Below are 22,879 nucleotides of genomic sequence, written 5' to 3'. Positions count from 1 at the left end.
GTGCTGTCCATATACAATTTGATAACAAAAGCAAAAAAATGCTGGAAACACTCAGCTGAACTTTTGCCCCATGATCACCAATGTGGGCCGGATACCAAATCATGATGCGACGGAGGACAGGAAGGAGATTGAGAACCTCGTGTCCTGGTGTCGAGACAACAACCTTTCTCTCAATGTCAACGACACAAAGGAGATAGTGATCGACTTCAGGAAGCGAAGTCACATACTCCAGTTTGTATTGACCGTGCTGAAGATGGTTGAAAACTTCAAATTCCTCGGAGTCAATATTACCAACAACTTCTCCTGGACCACCCATATTGAAGCAACGACCAAGAAAGCACACCAACACCTCTACTTCTTTAGAAGATGTAGGAAATTTGATATGTCCCCTACGACTCTCACCAACTTCCACAGATGCACCATAGAAAGCATTTAATCAGGATGCATCACAGTTTGGTTTGGGAACAGCTCCATCCATGACCTCAAGAAATTGCAGCGAATTGTGGACACAACCCAGACCATCACACAAACCAAATCTCCCTTCTAATTTATACCTCGCGCTGCCTCGGCAAGGCCAGTAGCATAACTAAGGACATGTCGCACCCTGGCCACTCCCTCTTCTCCTCTCCCCCATCAGGCAAAACATATATAAACGTACACCACCAGATTCAGGGAGTTTCTGCCCAGCAGTAATCAGGCACCTGAATCATCCTACCACAACCAGAGAGCAGTGCGGAACTACTCTACCTCTTTGATGACCCTCAGATTATCCTTAAGAAGGAACTGCAGATGCTGGAAAAAATCGAAGGTAGATAAAAATGCTGGAGAAACTCAGCGGGCGAGGCAGCATCTATGGAGCGAAGGAAAAGGCGATGTTTCGGGTCGAGACCCTTCTTCAGACGTCTTCTAAAGAAGGGTCTCGACCCGAAACATCACCTTTTCCTTCACCATAGATGCTGCCTCACCCGCTGAGTCTCTCCAGCCATTTTATCTACCTCAGATTATCCTAGATTGGACTTTGCTGGCTTTACCTTGCAATAACAGTATCCCCTTATTATTGTCAATACACTGTAAATGGATTGGTTGCAATCATGTATTGACTTTCTGCTGACTGGTTAGCCCGCAACAAACAGCCTTGCACTATACACGTGACAATAAACTAAACAGAATCTATAACAAATTTCCAGCAACTTTATTTTCTTTAGTGCAATTATAATTTTGAGAAAAGTTAGGGAATTCGGAAAATCACCTGGATTACTGAAGACCTCGTCCTCAACGGAACAGTGCAAGATAGTTTTATGAATCGGAGCAGACGTGCTGGGTGAAGATGATTTATTTTGTAGCTCTACCATTGCAAATGCCGAATCTGAGCATGTTCCAGTAAAATGAGTCTCCTTTCGCTTTTTAACATCTCTTCCTTCTGTTGCCACAGGGGAAATAAAACCACTTCCACGTTTTCTGGAACGGAGGGCAAAAGTTTTCACTGGACTATCTGGCAATCTTTGGTCCCATTCCACATTCGGCGATCGATCTTGCAACCTGCTCACTCCCTCCATACTTAGCTCTTCCAAAGGTACAGTTTTGCTGCTTTCGTGTTCAGTAGAACAGCTGCCATCTTTTTGCGCCACTGCAGGTTTGTCCATCTTCTGCCTCTTCCTACTGAGTGGAGTGGTGGCTGCTTTCTTCTTCCTTGGCCAGTTTTTAATGGCATCTGGTGTTTGGGACAGCCAGGGCTTGTGTGTGGGTGAAGGAGTCCATGGGACTGTTCCCAAATCTGGTTGTGACGGAGAGGATGTGTTAGAGGAGCACTGGGTTGGAGTATAAGATTGGCAGATATAAGTCTGAACTCCACCTTTTCTGGGTGTAGCCTTTGCTGGAGTGCTGAGACAACTATGGAAACAAAGTGATGGAGATATATGGCCTTCAGTTTTTCCTGAATGTTTAACGCACCACTGTGCTTGTGATTCACCTAATGGGCTTTCACATCCACTTTTCTTTAAACAAACTGAGGGAGGACTATGATTGCTTTCAGATTTCTCCACCTTTGGTTTAATCCCTGTACTAGAATTGGTCCGCTTGAATCGAAGTTTGGGAAGCCCAGAATCTTGCATTTCCAATTCAACCTCATAGATTGGCATTGAGGGCCGATTCAAAACCTTTGGCGGTGACATTCCCATTGGATCCTCTAGCATTTGCTGTTGCCGTGCCGCTGCAAGTCTCTGTCTCCTATCTGGAGTCCAGCGGAACTCGTAGGACATTGATTCCTTTTGAAGCAGGGGCAATTTAGTCGGTGCCACAAAGTCAAGAACACCGGAATTAGACAGGTTTCTCTGCACAGCAATTTTCATTCTTAAACCAGTGCCGTCCCTTGGTAAAATATTAACTTGAGAGACATCACTACTTTCTTCTCCTTGCAAGCTCCCTGCATCAGAATACATCCTACTAACCAAATGAGACAAATCTGGTTTCTCCAATATCAAATTCACACTGGAAATGAGTTCAGAGGTTGTGTTTTCAGAAGGGCACGAGACAGGTTGTGATGAATCCAAAGCTACAATTGCATTAGATCTATGATTCTGCGAGTTATCAATAGTCGTGTCCAAAGTTGTTTGGCAGGGGATAGAGTTTTCAGTTATGTTAGGAATCCCAATGTTTCCTTGATGCATAGCATCAGACTTTGATTTCCCAAACACCTTGGTAGATTTATTCTTTGCTTTATGAATTGTGCTTTTATTTTTTTCTGGGGTTTTCAATTCATGGTTTAATCCAGGAGCTGCAGTAATAGGTTTTGGTGGAATGTTTATTGGTACTATAACTGCTTCAGTCTTAGAACCTGTTTTAATTGATGTATCCAATATTGTCCAAGCTTCAAACAAATCACAGACATTATGTTTAAGTTCTGTGACACCAAGTATTCTCTTTGCATCATTGAGAGATGGAGACATGGAACTTGACATAGTTGGTGACAAAGTTTCAGCAGGGCTTTTGTCTGGTGCCGAGTTGCACTTTGATGCCGTTTTCTGATCAACTGTTGAGAAAACAATGTTAAGACCAGCCCTTGCTCTCATCCTTGATTTGAGGCATGGAGATATTGCAGTGCTTTTAGAAATTCCCGACTCTTCAATATACAACGGTGTTGTATCTAAAACTGACTCAATTTCTACAGGGAATTTAGGTGATGTTTTCAAGTGTTTGGATGGGGGCTTTGACTGAGATTTGGCTGGTGTTCTGTTAGACATTGACCGTGTCTTCACCAGGTTTTTAGGTGGTGTTGCAGATTTAGACGGTGTCTTCAACTGCGATTTTGGAGTAACACGATACTCAACTGGACTCTCACTAAAGTTCGTTGGTGAATGTAGAAGAGACATTGATCTCGTCATGACTGGTGTTTTAAGTGGCGTTGGAGGACTAAGTTTGCTAATACTCCTCGGTGTAGAAAGGGTGCTTGAATTTGACCGCAGATAAGTACTTTTATCAGATGGGCTTGAATCAAGACCTCTTTCACCAGTCTTCTTTGAACACTCCAGCAGGTCCAATTTTGGGGGAGAATCGAAACATTTCCTTGGCATGCACGAGATCAATAATTCTTCTGATTTTGACTTTCTTAATTTTTGTTTTACTGATGTACTGACCTTTGAAAGTTTATTTTTTGGCCAAGTATCAATCAAACAGGATGGGGATAGTTCTTCTGACTCCGTTACTGAACAGTTTGATACAGGTACATTTTTGCATGCTGCTTTCACTTGGGAAGAAGATTCTGTAGTTGAGATGTTTCTGAAAGGAGATGCTAAGCGCTCACTCCGTCTAGAAGATAGTTTGACCAAGGATTGGTCTTTGTAAGGAGATGTTGGCTTCAGCTGTGGACTGACATTGAAAGGATATCTAAACAGGGATTGGCCTTCTATTTTCCACGGTGAATTACTTTCTTTGGACGTTGCTTTAATCAAACGTTCACTTCGTCTTGGTGACTGCAATTGAGAGTCTGTTGACATATTCCGGGGTGAAAAGCGTTCAATTAATAAATTTTTGGCAACATTTAGGCTCTTGCCATTCGTTGCTTTCTTTCTTGGCGTTAAATAATGCAATGTTGACAAGGCTTCTTGGGCAGCTCTGGACTTGTCAGGAGACATCAACATTTGCTTGGGATAAGACTTTGGATCCTGAGAGATTAAACAAAAAGTTAGTGAAACTAAATTCAGTATGAGTTTACATCATAAATGCAAGATTCCACAGATAATTTTTGAAATGCAATCTTAGATAAGATAAAAACAGAGTACTGGGACTCTACCCATTTCAATTACCAATTTATCAGCATGTGCATTTAAAGTTTTTAGAACTTTACATCAGCCTCTTCCCACAAAAATTAAAACAAATCTTCCAAATCAAATACATAGCACTAACGTTCAAGTAACTATTCAAGAAAGCCTGGGTGGGAAAAAAAAGAGGACAAAAGACCTTCTCAGCAGCGCAGCTAATTTTTCCAATTCAATTCTTGAAATAAATTTGCAAGTTAAATTATATCCATACCAATAATCCCTCAGAAGGTGAACAAATGCTCTTGCGTTTAGGACTGACGAGCCCAACCACAGCACCGAAGAGAACCCGAGTTGGAGATTGGATTGTTTGGGTGCCTAAAGAGAAAAGATCAATTAAGTGCTGAGACATTTTGCCTCTAGAGTATAACTTCCTGTATAAAGCATCTGGCATTTTACCGTAAACTGTATTTTTGGTTATTTAAGGTGAAAATCATATTGTTTTATAGACAAAACAGACAAGTTTCATAGTGCATAGAATGATAAATTATTTGTTTGTAATTTAAAAGGCCTGTTTCACATATCCATGTACTTTTTTAAAAACAAGACTAGAACCTCAAAAACACCCAGGATACACATACTCTAACCATATGCCAGGGTAAATTTAAATAAAATAATTTGACTAAATGTATTTTTTTTTTAAGTGGGATTGAGCACAATGTCCCATTGGAAAATGATACAAGAACATTCTTAAAATGGTTAAGAACAATGTTTGCAATCTCCGATTCCAGAGGTAAAAGCACTGCCAAATATAAAAACTCAAGTTCAATTTCTGGCAAGTGAAAAGTTAGCTGGTCTCAGCAGCAAGAATTTTAGTTAATGACATATCTGCCAGCAACAAAACAAAGGTTCATCCCAAAATGATACAATGACCTTTACTTATCAATTAAAGAACAGCAGGCTCAGCTATGTTAGATGATGAACTTTTAAGTTTAAAAACATTTGAACACATATCGATAGGAAGGGTTTAGAGGGCTATGGAACAAATGGGAAGGCCTTAGAATTCCAACTTGATCGACACGGACAGGTTGGGCCAAAGGGGCTGTTTCCAGACCGGGAAGGGCCAGTATAGCTTGAATATTCAAAATACTAGTGCCGGTAGAATTATGGTACAATGGTAAAATGATAGAAACCATATAACAATTACAGCACGGAAACAGGCCATCTCGACCCTTCTAGTCCGTAGAAAGGAGGGTAGAGATAAAATACACAATTATCCACTCAGCACTGTTTATAAATCAATGTGCAAGGAAGGCCACTTTTAACAAAAATATCTTCAACTGTCAGAAATTTGCAAAACTGGTGATGTAGATTAAATCCACATTTAAAATTTTTGCGGGAACATTAAAACAGTAAGACAAACTGATTATTACTTGGGACGCAAATTGTGATTTTTGTTACCTGCTCCATTTGCTTTTTGTGACAATGACTGGACTCTCTCCAAACTGCGAGACATTGGGCGAGAATCCGAGTAGAATGAGTTTGAGTGGCTTCGGGCAAGAGATGCCTTCCTGATTCGTGGGCTCCTCCTTAGACATGGGTCTGCACATAAAGAATAATGATATAAGGGAAAGGAACTGTTTTTCAAAGCACAAATGTCAAGCAAAGTACATGATCCAAATATTTACCACCTCATTTTCAGTTCTGCACCTCGAATTTAAATCTACTCCTTTTTTGCTATCAGCTGAAAAATAGTTTATTTGTACCGAAACACCCAATTCAGATACATGTCCAAACCAAAACTCAATTTTGAGATTAAAAACATAAAGTGCCAGAGGAACTCAGCAGGTCAGACGGCACCTGTGGAGGGAAAGTACAAACGGTGTTTTGGGCCGGGACATTTCTTCACTCATTGCTGGGCTGCTGAGTTCAGCACTGTGTTTTGTTCCAGCATCTGCTGTTCCTTGTGTCGTAATTTTGAGACGCTAGTTTAACTCAATACCCAATCGTTGATTGGTCATATAATCATAGAAGCAGCTAATCTAGGCAACGAAAGGTTATCTACGTGCAGCTTCAATATCCGAGGCTTTGTACTACCCAGGACAAAGTATCCCTCTTAACTGGCATCCTATCCACCAACATTACCAGCATATTGTGGTTGAAATCTGTTCAATCTACAAGATCCAATGTAATAATTCACCAAAGCGTCTTCAAATTTGGAAGGTTAATGATACAAAGCACAACATTTAAAAAATGTCATTATGTGCAAGCTCACTTGCAGATCAAAACAAACTTAACTTAGAAAGTGCATCTTTATTCTAAAACCTCCAAAAAGCACAGTGGAAACACCTTCACCACTAGGGTTAAATGTAGAGGTTTAAGATTGTGCCTCATTTCCAATGTCTTAGGGAGACATTAGAGATGCCCACTAAATGCTGGCTAATTCTTTCCTGAAAGTCATTACAGAATCTGCTTTCACTACACTCATACAGGGTTCCAAGGTCAAGGATGTTTGAGCCAGCTCAGGACATTCTGAAAGGGGAGGGTGACAGCCAGAGGTGGTGGCTCATAATGGTACCAATGACACAGGCAGGAAGTGAGACAGGGCCTGTAAAAATAATTTAGGGTGTTAGATTATGTTAAAAACAGACATCTCTATAAGAAGGGTTTCGGCCCGAAACGTCGCCTATTTCCTTCGCTCCATAGATGCTGCTGCACCCGCTGAGTTCCTCCAGCAATTTTGTGTACCTTCTATAGTTATAATCTCAGGTATTAAATGTGTGGCTAAAGAGCTGGTGGAGAAATAGAGAGAGAAAATGCCCAGAGTCTTATTTCCCCCAGGTAGGTGAATCAAGAACTAGAGGGCTTAGGTTTAAGGTGAGAGGGAAAAAGTGCAAAAAGGGATCCAAAGTTCAATGTTTTCACACAGATTAGTGAGCATGTGGAATGAGCAGCCAGTGAAAGCTGCAGACGTGCGTACAATGTTTAAAAGACATTTAGACTGGTACTTGGATAGAAAAAGTTTGGGTTTTTCTGAGCTAGTCCCATTGAGGGATCCCGAGACATCTTGGTCAGCTTGGAGTTTAAGAAGGAACTGCAGATGCTGGAAAATCGAAGGTACACAAAAAAGCTGGAGAAACTCAGCGGGTGCAGCAACATCTATGGAGCGAAGGAAATGGGTAACGTTTCAGGCCAAAACCCTTCTTCAGACTGAAGAAGTTGCAACAATCTGCATATTTACTAAATTAAACTGACCTAGTGTATTAAGCTAACTAATCTTACCAAAAATTTCTGCCTGCAGTGCATTGGGTGAGTCAGTTATGCAGTACATAAACAGGGCCCTTGGATCAACGTCCAAGCTGACCAAAGGTACACAAAGCTGGAGAAACTCAGCGAGTGCAGCAGCATCTATGGAGCGAAGGAAATAGGCAACGTTTCAGGCCAAAACCCTTCTTCAGACTGAAGAAGGGTTTCGGCCTGAAACGTTGCCTATTTCCTTCGCTCCATAGATGCTGCTGCACTCGCTGAGTTTCTCCAGCTTTGTGTACCTTTGGTCAGCTTGGACGTTGATCCAAGGGCCCTGTTTATGTACTGCATAACTGACTCACCCAATGCACTGCAGGCAGAAATTTTTATTACAAAAATATAACGTTGGCAGCATATGAAAACAATTCATGAAGTATTTCACCCACCACCCAAGACTTACAGACAGGCAGTGCTTTATCTGGAGATTCTTCTACAACATTAACATCTGAATTAGACTCTGACCTCCTGCAAAAGACAACAGAAATGAAGTTTTATTTTAAAATACACTAGCTAAAGGTGTTGGTGATGTCTCGTTATTATAAGTTGTAGCAAACAAAGTCAACTGAATTTAATCTGCATATGGTCTCATACCTTCCTTGAATCTGCTTGTGCAGCAAACGGCATGACATCTGTTTGTGAAGTGGTGTCTCAGTCACATTCTTGGTTAGTAATTTCCGAGTACCTGAGGCAGGCAAAACATATTAAACTCATTCATTCCCCTTCTTAATTAGATGACCCATCACAAAAGTAAGCAATACATTTATTTTAAAATTTAAGTATTACAAGTAGAAATATCTTATCATATGTCAGTTGCAACAATCTGCATATTTACTAAATTAAACTGACCTAGTGTATTAAGCTAACTAATCTTACCAGGGCCACTCTTAGGCTTGAGACAGGGAAACAAAAGTGGTTTGGACTTCCACAAGATACTGTACTCCAATAGAAAATTAAGCAAATATTAAACAAAACTAGTGGCAAGAAATTCAATGGCAAGTAGCCTGCCATTTAATGAAGCACGCAAGCTGTACACATGGGATCGCAAGAACCAAAATGTGCAAATACGAATCAGCACCATGAGACATGGGGAAAACATGGAAAAATAAAAATCAGCATGTAGCTGAGTATCTATGCTATTATAGTGATCCGTCCAGCCAGAGGCTCTTTGAACATCAAACCTCCTATAAAGTCTCAGCACCTTGTCAAAGTTTTCAATTGCAAACCTCCAGTCCAATGACTTTTTATTAGACCTTAAAACATGTAAGATTCGAGTGCTGCAATCTAACAGCTGGATGTTGAAGTGTTACTTTGCATAAATGTCTTTTGAAAAGTGAAGAGGGAATGTTTAGTAAAACATTACTAGCCAGAGGAGTCCTAAGCAAACATAACAGATTCATACCCAAAATGCAATAAAGGACTGAAAATATTTAAAAATCACACTGAAAGTTAGTAGGTCTTCACCTTTATTTTCTTCACTGCATTGTTGTCTCTCTCCCTTATCAACAGACACAGACCGGCTTCTGGGCATCTTCGATTTTTTCCTTGGAGACAACATTTCACGATTAAACAGGTTTCTTCTCACTTTTGTGACCTCTGAGGATTAAAAAACAGATGGAAAAGATCAAATGAATGGTGGGCGACCAGGAAAGGAAATATGAAACTGTAGCAGTAAAATTCATGCAATTAAATTTATAAAAATGTCAGTAAATCAATAGGCTATACCATTTCTGTATTCTTCAATACTGTTTTCCTGACTAAACATGCTAATAAAGTACAATATCAAATCATAATGACGGGAAAGCTCACAACATAAAACCAATGCTATTAAATGGCACTTTGCAAGTCTTAAAGCATTTGATCGTAACTGCTATTGTACTGGGGAGATATGCTTTGCAGGATGTTTCAATTAACATTCGATTCAAACCCAAAAGGTTTGGACAGAGACCGAACCCGAGACTACTGAAGTAGTCTAGCTGAATTACAACAAGAAATATCAAAGTCTAAATCATTTTTCCATGAATGATTTCAAAGGAGCAGCATTGAATCAAATATCATTGTTGCGGGGAACTATTGGCATCCTCCAGTGAAATGTCAGCAATGGTCACAAGTTCTTGTTGATGATAATAGACAATGATAATTGAAGTACAGACAGTTATGGTATATTAGGCATTGCAATAATACAAATTGGATATGTATTAGTCATAAATGTGACTGTAAATCTAAGTATAGCCAAACTGTACCTTGCACTTCTATTGGTGATGAAGACTCTAGTAGCACAGGTTGCTCAATACCCAAGGACAAACGAGATTGCACCTTCTCCTGTTAGAGAGTCATAGATAGAGTCAGCACTGAAACAGGCCCTTCCCACCAACTTGCCCCATCTACACTTGTCCCGCCGTTGGCCTTATCCCTCTAAATATTTCCTGTCCATATACCTGTCCAAATGTTTTTATTAATTTTATTAAATTGTGATCATTGTACAGTTTGTAATATATTCCTCTTGAGGGTTATCATGGATAGATGTAACGTTGTATCATCAAAACAGTATTAACAAAATAATCTTACACATTTGAGGAAAGGGCCATGTACAATATTTCCCCGAGATTGATATGGTGCAGGATCCATGTCTATTTCAAATAGAGGCTTTAGTAGGAGAGGGAGAGTGTCCGGTCAAAGGGTCCAGGTCAGTGTGGCACCCCAGAGCGGAAGCTGTTCACGGGCCACCGTCCCGGGGGGATGGGAGGAGACCGCTACACACCGACCCTGCCGCCAACTAGCTCCCCCCCCCATCCCTCGCGCCACTCCCCACCCCACGCTACCACCCTGCACAACTTGCCTTTGCAACACAAGAGCAGTGGCAGGGTGGGCAGCGGTAGTCACCGCCTTACAGCACCAGAGACCCGGGTTCCATCCTGGCTACGGGTGCTGTCTGTATGGAGTTTGTACCTGCGTGGGTTCTCTCTGGGTGCTCTGCTTTTCTCCCACACTCCACGTTTGCAGGTTAATTTAATTTGTCCCGAGTGTGTGTAAGATAGTGCTAGTGGGTACGGGCATCGCTTTGATGGGCCGAAGGACCTGTTTCCGCGCTGTATCTCTAAAGCTGCGCTACCACAGAACCCACAAAATAGCCCGCCGCACGGAACGTGTTAAGAGCTTGCTGCGCGCCCGATAAAATCTCGTGGTGGGCCGGATGTAGCCCGCGGGCCATAGTTTGGAGACCCCTGATTTAAGGTATAGACTGGCAGATAGTTTACATATTAAAGGAAGGGTTAGAGCAGGAAAAATGGCCTAAAAATACAAGATTTTACTGAATGATAGAGCAGGCGGAGGGGGGGGGGCAATGCCTATTCCTGCTTCTATTTCTTATAAACAAAGAATATATCCTATAGCTTGTGTAAAAGTATACAATTTATGCATGAAAAAGAAGAGATTGTGAAAGAATCACAGAGGCGTTTTAAAACCATGCAGCATGACAGTGAATATAAACTTTCATCTTTCATAAACAATCATGAACTGTGGAACATTGAATGAAAGTGAATGGCAAAAGAACATTGAAAGAAACTTGAAGAAAAAAAAAAATCCACGAGAGGGGTTTTTGTTTGAAACGGGTGGAAGCAGAGAGAATTCAGTTGTAGTTTTCAAAGAGAAGAATTTGTAGAGCCTTGGGTAAGAGGGTGGAGAAAGGGACTGGCAGATTTGCTTCAACATACAGAAACCAGACACTTCAGGCCATTCTTCTGTTTTGTAACCATTCTGTGAATTTTCCCTTTAACCCATTCATTCTTGAACTCCCGTAATGCCAAACAGAAATTTCAACAGGTTTTAAAAATTGTAGATTTACAAATTGTAGAAAACAGCTGTAGATTTACAAACAATTTTGTAGATTTAACAACTTACCGGTTTTACAGACTTCTTAGGCATTTGAATTTGCCGCAAATTATGGGACAGCTCAGACATGCTCCGATGTCTGGTCAGTGGAAGGTTCCTAGACGATAAAGCATTGAACAGTGCTTTATTTTATAATGTTTATTTAGAATGCTAATATTAACTGCATTGAATGCTAATTTTATACCTGTAGTCAAAGTTGACGATTTACATTTGTAAGCAGAAGATCATGTTCAGTATGGTTAACTAGCAAGCTTTCATAATCTACTCAGGCCAATTAAGAGAAGCCATTTTGGGAATAGGAAACATGTATGCAGAATTTGCACACTGAACAAATCTACTGATTTAGCATCTGTTGAGGAAGCAACAACTCCTGTTTACAGTACCAAACAAAGTGCTATCTTTTCATTGATGTAGGAAAGTCAGGGACCTAAATTCTTTATTAAACAAAACAGTTGGAATTTAAATAATCAAAATGACTTTTTGTTGAAAATGGGAATTTAAAGTTTGTCATTTTGACAGGATATCCAAAAACTGCTTCACTTTCAAATACTGCATTGAAGAGACAACCTGTTCCACGTGTTTATAACTACTGTGCTTGCCCACCATTCATACCATAAACCTATGGCTTTCATGCAGGTTACAAATGATTTTTATTTGTGCATCATAGTAAAAGCTCCCAACATGCTTCAGATAAGCATTATTGCACGAACGTTTGATCTGTAATCTCACGGGTAATGTCATAACAGATATCATAAATTTGAAGATCCAAGTTTTATGGAACACCAAGGAGGAAAGTAGGGGCACAGATGAGGTTAGCGGCACAGTGCAGAGGGACTCATGGAAGCCATGGCTGGGGAGACAGGAATTAAAGTCAGCGATGCACAGGAAGCCAGAGTTTGAGGAGTGGACAGATCTCAAGAGCTTTGTAATATTGGAAATGGTTCATGATTCCATATAGAGATTAAAACAAATTATGTCCAGTCAAATTGTGCCTGAAATTTTTTTTGGTGCACGGTAAAATACAGGCAACACCATTTTGAGACAGTTATACAAGGGAGGTTGAGCAAGAATATACTGAAAAACCAAGTTTAGTGCCAATAAAGACAATGATCTGGGTTTCAGAGAGACAAGGAAAGGTGATGGAGCACCTTAAAGGATTGCTGCACATTATAGCTAAGTCCCTATTATTACACGTCAATAATTAGTGGTCGTCACACCTTATGAAATGTTTAAATGACAAATTGCAACAGAAAATAACAATAAAGCATTGGTTGAATGATCTCTTCATTCACTTCCACAACTATTAGTAAGTCGAATCAGAGGTGCAGGGAGGTAACAAAAACACTGGAAGCATTTAGGGCCTTAATACCTTCTTTTCCTAGAAGACCTGGTAAGTAGTTTTTCCAGCTGCTCTTCAAATTCTGCACAGCTGCTATTTGGAGCGAGGGAGGGTGGCTGGGATTCACCAGGTGACTCGGGCTCTTGACTCATTGATTCATCACTGAAGAAATCAGCAGGAAGCACTGCGGAGAGACGTTCTGGAACATTTTGCCCCAATCCAAAGTACAACTCGCCTAATATTTTTGGCACAGTGAGCAAATATCTGAAATGCAATATGGTTGAATCAAATTTATTTTTAAAAACAGCTTACATCTACAGTATACTTTTGACAACACATGGACATGCAAAATAACCTCACAGCAAATGATCTTTTGAAGTTTGGTTATTCTTGCAAGGAACCAGAGGGTACATTTGCAAACAGAAACAGCTATTTCAATAGCCAATATTGGTGATATTTGGTTGGGAGTTGAATATTAATCCTGGCACAGAGGATAATATTGCTCTGAATTAGTGCCTTTCTATACTAGTTGATACCTTTGGTAATGCATCCTTAGAAAGATGGCTCTCCAAGAATAGATCACTCTCTTTGCACAGTACTGCAGTCGCAAATATTCTGTACTCAAATGTCAAAATCAGATGGGAAATGAGGCCAGTTCATTGGCTATATTTAAGAGGGAGTTAGATGTGGCCCTTGTGGCTAAAGGGATCAGGGGGTATGGAGAGAAGGCAGGGATGGGATACTGAGTTGGATGATCAGCCATGATCATATTGAATGGCGGTGCAGACTCGAAGGGCCGAATGACCTACTCCTGCACCTATTTTCTATGTTTCTATGAAAGTCAAAGCCAAACTGTACAATGGATCACATAGAACAATCAGCAGAGGGGCAAAGGAACAGGAAAGAGCTGATATAGTTAAATCCACACAATTCAAATAAATCTTAAATATTTCTAATCATGAGTAAATTGAACAATAGATACACAATAGTAAAACTATATACACACACACAAAAATCAAAATGTGCTTGAATGTCTGCTCTGCACTACATCTAATATTTCTTGGATGGCGTTTGAAATTTGGCAGAGTGGATTAATGCTTTTATAAAATGTTCAAGAAGGAACTGCAGATGCTGGAAAATCAAAGGTAGACAAAAGTGCTGGAGAAACTCAGCGGGTGAGGCAGCATCTATGGAGCGAAGGAAATAGGCAACATTTCGGGCCGAAACCCTTCTTCAGTCTTTTGTCTGCCTTCACTGTTTTTTATAAACACTTGAGTTTGAAACCCAGCAAGAACTTTAGGACAAGAAAATTATGCCCATATATTAAACTGTTAACATTTCACATTAAATATTGCAGTCACAGTATACAAGCAACAACAGGTAGAGAGTGTAAGCACAGACAATCTGCCTTTGCTTACTCTTGACCCGGTATAGAGAAAATTACAAATAAACTAATGGGCCTGTCCCACAAAGGCGATTTTTTTAGGCAACAACAGGCGACCACCACAAAATTTTCAACATGTTGAAATATTTTCGGCGACAGTGGCGACAATTTTTGCTGTCGTAGGTTGTCGACAGGTATCGTAGGTGAATATCATTAAAATTAGTCCCTGGCAGTCGCCTAAGTGGCAGGCCCATAAATGTTACTTTAAATTAGCAAATTTGGAAATTATATCGGGTAAAAAAAAAAAAAGTTAAAGTTGGGGAACTTCTCACAGGTCATGTTCGAGTCATACAGTATAGAAAGCCCACTGTCCACCATCAAGCACCCGTTTACACGTTGCATTACTAACATTTAATTTTTCACATCACAATATGTCGCAAGATGGGGAAAAAGTATTTAATTCATGTATCAGTAAAATTTACTAATTTACAATCTTGGCCAAACCAACAATATATTGTTAAATGCAAAGCTAAATTTTGAATGAAGGCAACTTCATTATTTCTACCAACCCACTTAGTAAAAGACCAAATAGTAAAGTTCAGAGCCTAAATTTCAAAAAAGTTTTACTCACCGGTTGATTTAATTTGGAGTGGGAGGGCCATAAAATATCAATGCCAGGAATGAGGAGTAATTGCTGGTCATGATTTAGACTTTAGAGATAGCCCACCGAGTCTGCACCGGCCAGTGATCACCCCGTACACCATCACTTTCCTTTATACTGGGGACAATTTCCAATTTACAGAAGCCAATTAACCTACAAACCTGACTGTGGGAGGAGACCTGAGTGCATGAAGGAGAATGTATAAACTCTGTACAGTGCGTATTATTCTTTGATCCCAAACTGTAAAGGTGAGAATGAAAAGGAGAAAACTGAAACCAGATAAAAACACGTACTCTATGAATGCTTTGAGCTTACGTTTTTAAAATCTCTTCCTCCAGAAACTTTGCGAGAAATGTGGTGTCTTTTGTCAAAGATATGATGCGTAGGAGATTTGTCATCTGCAATCATAAACAAGTTTAGTTTTTAAAAAGTATTTAGATGATTGTATTAGGAAAGACATTTAAAGCCTTTTCATCACCACTGACACACCAGTTTCTAAATTTGATATAATTCCTCAGTGCAGTTTATTCCATGCTGTAGCATTAACAATGTGGAAAATATATACCATTAATACCAAAGAACCTCTATTGAATAGTTAAAACAACAGAGGTAAATAAGTAAAGACTCAAGTTGTCTCATAACCCCAATTAGCTGTCTGCAAACTGTCCTGGATTCTGCAGTTAACTAGTTCACATGGCATCAAACTCAAACAGTGCAAATCTCAAGGTATCAGCATCTGCAGTTCTGAAGAAGGGTCTCGACCCGAAACATCATCCATTCCTTCTCTCCAGAGATGCTGCCTGTCCATCTGAGTTACTCCAGCATTTTATGTCCATCTTCAGTGCGACTACTTTCTCCAAGGGTTGCTCACTACTCCTGTGAGTGATGTAGGAACCCACTCCACAACATGACGTATGCAACTGCTTTGATGTGAACTTATTAATTCCTATTGATTATAACAACTATTGAAATATTGGATGCCAAGGATTTACTGACTGTATACAGTCATGCATCGGACATGACTACAATGGCCAATCGTGCCATATTGTCATAGTGCAATGCATTTAAATCTTCATGTGAATCACGGGATTGTGCTCTACATATTTGAAAGGCAGCAATTTCCTTGCAGGTACCAGTTTATCATAAATAAATATTCCAGATATTCTGTGCTTTAAATGACATTTTCTCTAATTGAAGTATTTTGCTGTTCTTTTAAGTGATATGTATTATTTGATCATCATCATCGACGGTCAGTCGAAACAAGTATGACTATCCTCTCCTCTACTTGTGGTTCTGCAGATGTCTGTAGAGGCTGATCCGCGATCCACACACCTTGGTGCAATGTGGGCAGTGGAGACTGGCGGTGGTTGGTAGTTGTCGAGCCCCCTTCTCTCTCTCCTTACGGTGCTGTCGCTTTGTATCTGCGACACGGCGTAGTTCCATTTCGTGACCTGCAGCTCCTTCTTGCACGGATTTCCTCCCAGTTGCTCGATGTGATGTGGAATTTCTTCAGACTGTAGTCCTTGAAAGCGTTTCTTTGGCCCGCCGACCTTCCTTCAATTGAGAGTACAGGATGTGTTTAGGGAAACGCGTGTTGGACATGCAAATGATATGGCCAGTCCATCGAAGTTGGTGCTGCATTATTGTGGTGGTGATGCTGGTCATGTTGGCTTCCTCGAAAACGCTGATGTTGGTGCGTTTGTCCTCCCAGCTCATCCTCAGAATCTTTCGATTGGATCTTTGATGGTATTGTTCCAGGGCTCTCAGGTGCCTGCTGTAGGTGCATGACTCGGCTCCATACAACAGGGTGGGGAGGACAACGGCTCTGTAGACCAGCAGTTTTGTTTGAGCCTTTAGGTTTCGGTCTTCAAAGACTCTATTCCTGAGTCTGGCGTAGGCACAACTCAGGCAATGGTTGACCTCAGAGTCGATGTCAGCTTTTGAAGAAAGAATGCTGCCAAGGTAGGGGAAGTGGTCAACGTTTTCAAGTGTGGTGTCGTCTACTTTTATAGTGGGCTGGGTAGACCGCTGGTTGGGTGGAGGTTGATGTAGGACTTGTGTCTTCTTGATATTTAAGGCTAGGCCCATGGCTTTGTGTGCCATTCAGGATGCCCTGGAGGTCTTCTGCAGAGTGTGCTGCAAAGGCGCAGTCATCCGCGTACTGAAGTTCCATGATGGCGGTGTTACTGACCTTCCTCTTGGCCTTCAACCTACTAAGGTTGAAGAGCCCACCGTCAGTTCTGTAGAGGATTGGGATCCCCTGTGGCAGCTCTTCACCAATGAGGTGAAGTATGGCAGCAATAAACAGGGCGTGATGATGCATCCCTGTTTGACCCTCGTTTCCACAGTGAAGGGCTTGGATTTAGAGCCCCAGTTGCTGAGCACTGTGACCGACATGCCATCATGTAGAAGCTTCAATATTCTGATGATTTTAAACTTGCACTGAATATGAATGTGCAGGTTTGTAAAATTTGCACTGAATATGAATGGTTTGTTGATGAAGGTTCTACATTTTCCAATACTTTTCATGACAAAAGAAGATTTTTCAGTCATGACTACAGAAAGCCTTTAAACAGAAATGTTCATTTGGTTTCAATAAACAGCTGCATCAACAATGAAATTGCATTAAAAATACTAAACTCGTGACATTTATCCTGTCCTTTGTGCCAGATACAAACTTAGACTAGGTCTAACTCCGTACTTACTTCTTCCACAAAATGTTCCAACTGTTCAGTATCACTTTGCAGTGATGGAAACTGTTCGCACACCTCCAAACGCAACAAAACCTGCAGTTGGCAGCTGCAAATGGAACCAATAAAATCAGTTATAAAAGGACCGTTTTTGAAAACAAAATTTATACAACTTAGTGATCTTTCCTTTCTTATGATCGTCAACGAACAAAATTTGAAACGTTGGAAGAAAATATTTGCCAATTGATTATCTAGTTATGATAATCAGATTCAAAGGCAAGACAAACATAGGTTACAATTTCCCCAACTCTTCCCAAACGGCTTGTATTAAACCAGTTAGAAATATCTATTTAAAACAACATTAACACAGCTGGAAGAGCCAATGTCTCACAGCACCAGAGACCCGGGTTCAATTATGACCTCTGATGCTGTCTGTGTGGAGTTTGCATGTTTTCCCTGCAACAGCGTGGGTTTCATCTGTGTGCCCTGGTTTCTTCCCACCTCAAAGACGTGCGGGTTTGTAAATTAATTGGCCTCTGTATATTGCTCCTAGTGTGCAGGAAGTGGGTACAAAAGGGGATAACAAAAATATTGTGAACAGGTCAGCATGGACTCAATGGACCAAATAACCCGTTTCCATGCCTTATCGCTGAATGAAACAAGAATGCAACAGGAATGATGTGAAGAGATTATCAATATACTGAACAAGTGCAGTTTTGCATTGTAAACAACTGCATACAATTTCACTAGAAGCATTGAATCTAAATAAAACATTTTCTTACTTTAAACAATTATGAATGGCAAGTACAGCCAGAAATTATCTAAAGAGCCCACTCACTCTCGGACTTTACGTTCTTTATCTTCCTGGTTTCCATACAGCTGTCGAATAGATTTACTGCTCTTTAGTAGCTGCATCCGGATTAGATTTATGCATGTGGCCTTTGAATAAAAGTAGTAATATTGTTATTTTCAAAGCAGTTGCAGAAGAATCAGTGTTGAAACTATAGTACATTTACAACATAAAAAGGCATTAAGATGTTTGAGTTTTCCAACGCAAGATGAAGCAATGTCCAGTGTTCGGTGGAAACTCTGATTGGAGTTAGTAGTGAAATATTTTGAAGTGAGAATTCACTACATCCAGTGTTATATGGTAATTCCTGGAGACAAACTAAATATTTGATTTGGCCATCAGGGCATTCCAATTTTAATGTTTCATCCAAGATTTCTACCATCTTTCATCTAATCACATCTACATACATTATCACTATTCATTTCCTTCAGGCAATTACCCAGCTTCTCCTTAAATACAGTGCCCTCCATAATGTTTGGGACAACGACCCGTCATTTATTTATTTGCCCCTGTACTCCACAATGAGATTTATAATAGAAAAAAAATCACATGTGGTTAAAGTGCACATTGTCAGATTTTAATAAAGGCCACTTTTTGGTTTCAGCATTTAGAAATTACATCTGTATTTATACATAGTCCCCTCCATTTCACGGCACCATAATGTTTGGGACACAGCAATGTCATATAAATGAAAGTAGTCATGTTTAGTATTTTGTTGCATATCCTTTGAATGCAATGACTGATTAAAGTCTGCGATTCATGGACATAGAAAATAAGTGAAGGAGTAGGCCATTCGGCCCTTCGAGCCTGCACCGCCATTCAATATGATCATGGCTGATCATCCAACTCAGTATCCCGTACCTGCCTTCTCTCCATACCCCCTGATCCCTTTAGCCACAAGGGCCACATCTAATTCCCTCTTAAATATAACCAATGAACTTGCCTCAACTACCTTCTGTGGCAGTTCCAGAGATTCACCACTCTCTGTGTGAAAAATGTTTTCTCATCTCGGTCCGAAAGGATTTCCCCTCTATCCTTAAGCTGTGACCCCTTGTCCTGGACTTCCCCAACATCGGGAACAATCTCCCTGCATCTAGCCTGTCCAACCCCTTAAGAATTTTGTAGGTTTCTATAAGATCCCCCCTCAATCTCCTAAATTCTAGCGAGTACAAGCCGAGTCTATCCAGTCTTTCTTCATATGAAAGTCCTGACATCCCAGGAATCAGTCTGGTAAACCTTCTCTACACTCACTCTCTGGCAATAATGTCCTTCCTCAGATTTGGAGACCAAAACTGGACGCAATACTCCAGGTATGGTCTCACCAAGACCCTGTACAACTGCAGTAGAACCTCCCTGCTCCTATACTCAAATCCTTTTGCTATGAATGCTAACATACCATTCGCTTTCTTCACTGCCTGCTGCACCTGCATTCCTACTTTCAATGACTGGTGTACCATGACACCCAGGTCTCGTTGCATCTCCTCTTTTCCTAATCGGTCACCATTTAGATAATAGTCTGCTTTCCTGTTTTTACCACCAAAGTGGATAACCTCACATTTATCCACATTATACTGCATCTGCCATGCATTTGCCCACTCAACCAGCCTATCCAAGTCACCTTGCAGCCTCCTAGCATCCTCCTCACAGCTAACACTGCCCCCCAGCTTAGTGTCATCCGCAAACTTGGAGATGTTGCATTCAATTCCCTCGTCCAAATCATTAATATATATTGTAAATAGCTGGGGTCCCAGCACTGAGCCTTGCGGTGTCCCACTAGTGACTGCCTGCCATTCTGAAAATAACCCGTTTACCCCTACTCTTTGCTTCCTCTTTGCCAGCCAGTTCTCTATCCACATCAATACTGAACCTCCACCAGTGCGCTTTAAGTTTGTATACTAATCTCTTATGTGGGACCTTGTCGAAAGCCTTCTGAAAGTCCAGATATAACACATCCACTGGTTCTCCCCTATCCACTATACTAGTTACATCCTCGAAAAATTCTATAAGATTCGTCAGACATGATTTACCTTTCGTAAATCCATGCTGACTTTGTCCAATTATTTCACCACTTTCCAAATGTGCTGCTATCCCATCTTTAATAACTGACTCTAGCAGTTTCCCCACTACCGATGTTAGACTAACTGGTCTGTAATTCCCCGTTTTCTCTCTCCCTCCCTTTTTAAAAAGTGGGGTTACGTTTGCTACCCTCACTAGTTGCTGGGTATCTTCTCTGGTGATGCAATGCCAGGCCTGTATTGCAGCCATCTTTAGCTTATGCTTGTTTTGGGGGCTAGTCCCCTTCAGTTTTCTCTTGAGCATATAAAAGGCATGTTCAATTGGGTTCAGATCGGGTGATTGACGGCCATTCTAGAATTGACCATTTTTTAGCTTTGAAAAACTCCTTTGTTGCTTTAGCAGTATGTTTGGGATCATTGTCTTGCTGTAGAATGAACTGCTGGCCAATGAGTTTTGAGGCATTTGTTTGAACTTGAGCAGATAGGATGTGTCTATACACGTCAGAATTAATTATGCTACTACCATCAGCAGTTGTATCATCAATGAAGATAAGTGAGCCAGTACCTTCAGCAGCCATACATGCCCAGGCCATAACACCCCCACCACCATGTTTCACAGATGAGGTGGTATGCTTTGGATCTTGGGCAGTTCCTTCTCTCCTCCATACTTTGCTCTTGCCATCACTTTGATACAAGTTAATCTTCATCTCATCTGTCCACAAGATCTTTTTCCAGAACTCTGGTTGCTCTTTCAAGTACTTCTTGGCAAACTGTAACCTGGCCATCCTATTTTTGCAGCTAACCAGTGGTTTGCATCTAGCAGTGTAGCCTCTGTATTTCTGTTCGTGAAGTCTTCTGCCGACAGTGGTCATTGACAAATCAACACCTGAATCCTGAAGACTGTTTCTGATCTGTTGGGACAGGTGTTTGGATTTTTTTCTTTATTATAGAGAGAATTCTTCTGTCATCAGCTGTGGAGGTCTTCCTTGGCCTGCCAGTTCCTTTGTGATGAGTAAGCTCACCAGTATTCTTTCTTCTCAATTATGTTCCAAACAGTTGATTTTGGTAAGCCTAAGATTTGGCTGATGTCTCTAACAATTTTACACTTGTTTCTCAGTTACATAATGGCTTATTTGACTTGATAAACAACAATAAAAGTTTCCAAAGGTGATGGAAAGACTAGAGGAAAGACTAGGTGCTGAGAGCTCTCTTATACCTGCATTAAGGAGGCATTTGAATACGCCTGAGCAATTACAAACACCTGAGAAGCCATGTGTCCCAAACATTATGGTGCCCTGATATGAGGGGACTATGTATAAACACAGCTGCAATTTCTACATGGTGAAAATAAAATGTATAAATTGTGAAGTACAGAGGCAAATAAATAAATTATGGGTCTTTGTCCCAAACATTATGCATTATGCATATCTCTCCTCACTGCTTCAACTACATACATTAGCCAGTTTCACATTCTAACTACCCGGGTATCAAAAATCTTTCAGGTGATTTAAAAAAATATATCAATATAATATACTATGATAGTGTGCTGGATAAGCAGAAAATTCTTGTTCATGTCTCTAAACATCTTTTTTCAAAGCTTTAAAATTGTCTACCAAAGGATCTTGTGTCTTTTCTTTTACGTGCCCCATGATTCAACTTTGATAAATGTAATCTCTCAATTCAGATGTCATGAGACATTTTCCATTTCTTTATTATTATTATATTCTATAACTTAAATGGGACAAACCAAATGGCTGTTAAGTTTACAATTAAACTCACACAATTCATTTCTATCCATCTAGAAGGGAACCCCAAGTGCTTTAATTTTTTTTAAAGCAGTATTGCGTAAAATGCCCATTCCATAAGTCTTCCCATACTTTGTTGCAACTACCTTGTTTTAACTATAGTTCCCATTTGGTGTTGTCAAGTTTTTGACAATGTGCTTACAAATCATCCCGAAAGTTTATACAAAGTTACAATGTCAACAATGGTCAGCACAAGTTCTCATGGAACATCACTTCCTTTCCTTTACCAACAAGAGAACTAAATAGCGTCAATTCCTATATCCTAGCAATAGAATAAACAATATTGTACTACACCAAAAAGACAACAAATGTTTGCAAGTATAATTATTTTCCAAGTAGGAACTTGTGAAAGATCACAAAATGCCCTAATGGCGTCAATCATACATTTACTGCAGGTATCAGATCACAAAATTAAAGATGGAATACCTCAAGATCTTCAGTGTTAGTAGATTCTAGGTACATTTTCATAACAGTGATTGCATTTTTTGTAAAATTGAACTGGGACAATTCTTCCTCCACAATATATTTCTGGTAGGTCTCTTTCAGACTGGACACCATCTCCTCACTACTTTTAAAATCTGTAAGAAGCAGAATTAGCAGCCGATTTAAATTTGCAAATGGGCAATTTGTAAATCAAGGTGCAAGGTACAAGCATTATGACATTCAGTCCATTAATACACTCCCCAAA

At 40.3% G+C, this 22,879-nt stretch overlaps 1 protein-coding gene across 2 annotated transcripts in view; it reads right to left on the bottom strand.

Annotated features, from left to right (window-relative positions):
- The window catches only part of ticrr (TOPBP1 interacting checkpoint and replication regulator), a 46,670-nt gene that overhangs the window by 10,105 nt on the left and 13,686 nt on the right, over positions 1-22,879 (bottom strand). For both annotated transcript variants that reach the window (XM_033050492.1, XM_033050493.1), the window contains exons 8-20: positions 22,618-22,769; positions 18,360-18,460; positions 17,537-17,630; positions 15,147-15,229; positions 12,817-13,050; positions 11,457-11,544; positions 9,800-9,878; positions 9,021-9,152; positions 8,151-8,241; positions 7,960-8,024; positions 5,715-5,855; positions 4,528-4,631; positions 1,250-4,160 (exon numbers count right to left, since the gene is read on the bottom strand). In XM_033050492.1, the coding sequence (XP_032906383.1) occupies positions 1,250-4,160; positions 4,528-4,631; positions 5,715-5,855; positions 7,960-8,024; positions 8,151-8,241; positions 9,021-9,152; positions 9,800-9,878; positions 11,457-11,544; positions 12,817-13,050; positions 15,147-15,229; positions 17,537-17,630; positions 18,360-18,460; positions 22,618-22,769 (4,275 nt within the window). The remainder of the gene's footprint in view (positions 1-1,249; positions 4,161-4,527; positions 4,632-5,714; positions 5,856-7,959; positions 8,025-8,150; positions 8,242-9,020; positions 9,153-9,799; positions 9,879-11,456; positions 11,545-12,816; positions 13,051-15,146; positions 15,230-17,536; positions 17,631-18,359; positions 18,461-22,617; positions 22,770-22,879) is intronic.

The sequence above is a fragment of the Amblyraja radiata genome, chromosome 34 (genome assembly GCF_010909765.2).
Source record: "Amblyraja radiata isolate CabotCenter1 chromosome 34, sAmbRad1.1.pri, whole genome shotgun sequence".
In the NCBI taxonomy this organism is placed as follows: Eukaryota; Metazoa; Chordata; class Chondrichthyes; order Rajiformes; family Rajidae; genus Amblyraja; species Amblyraja radiata.
This window is presented reverse-complemented; position numbering and strand designations above follow the sequence as displayed.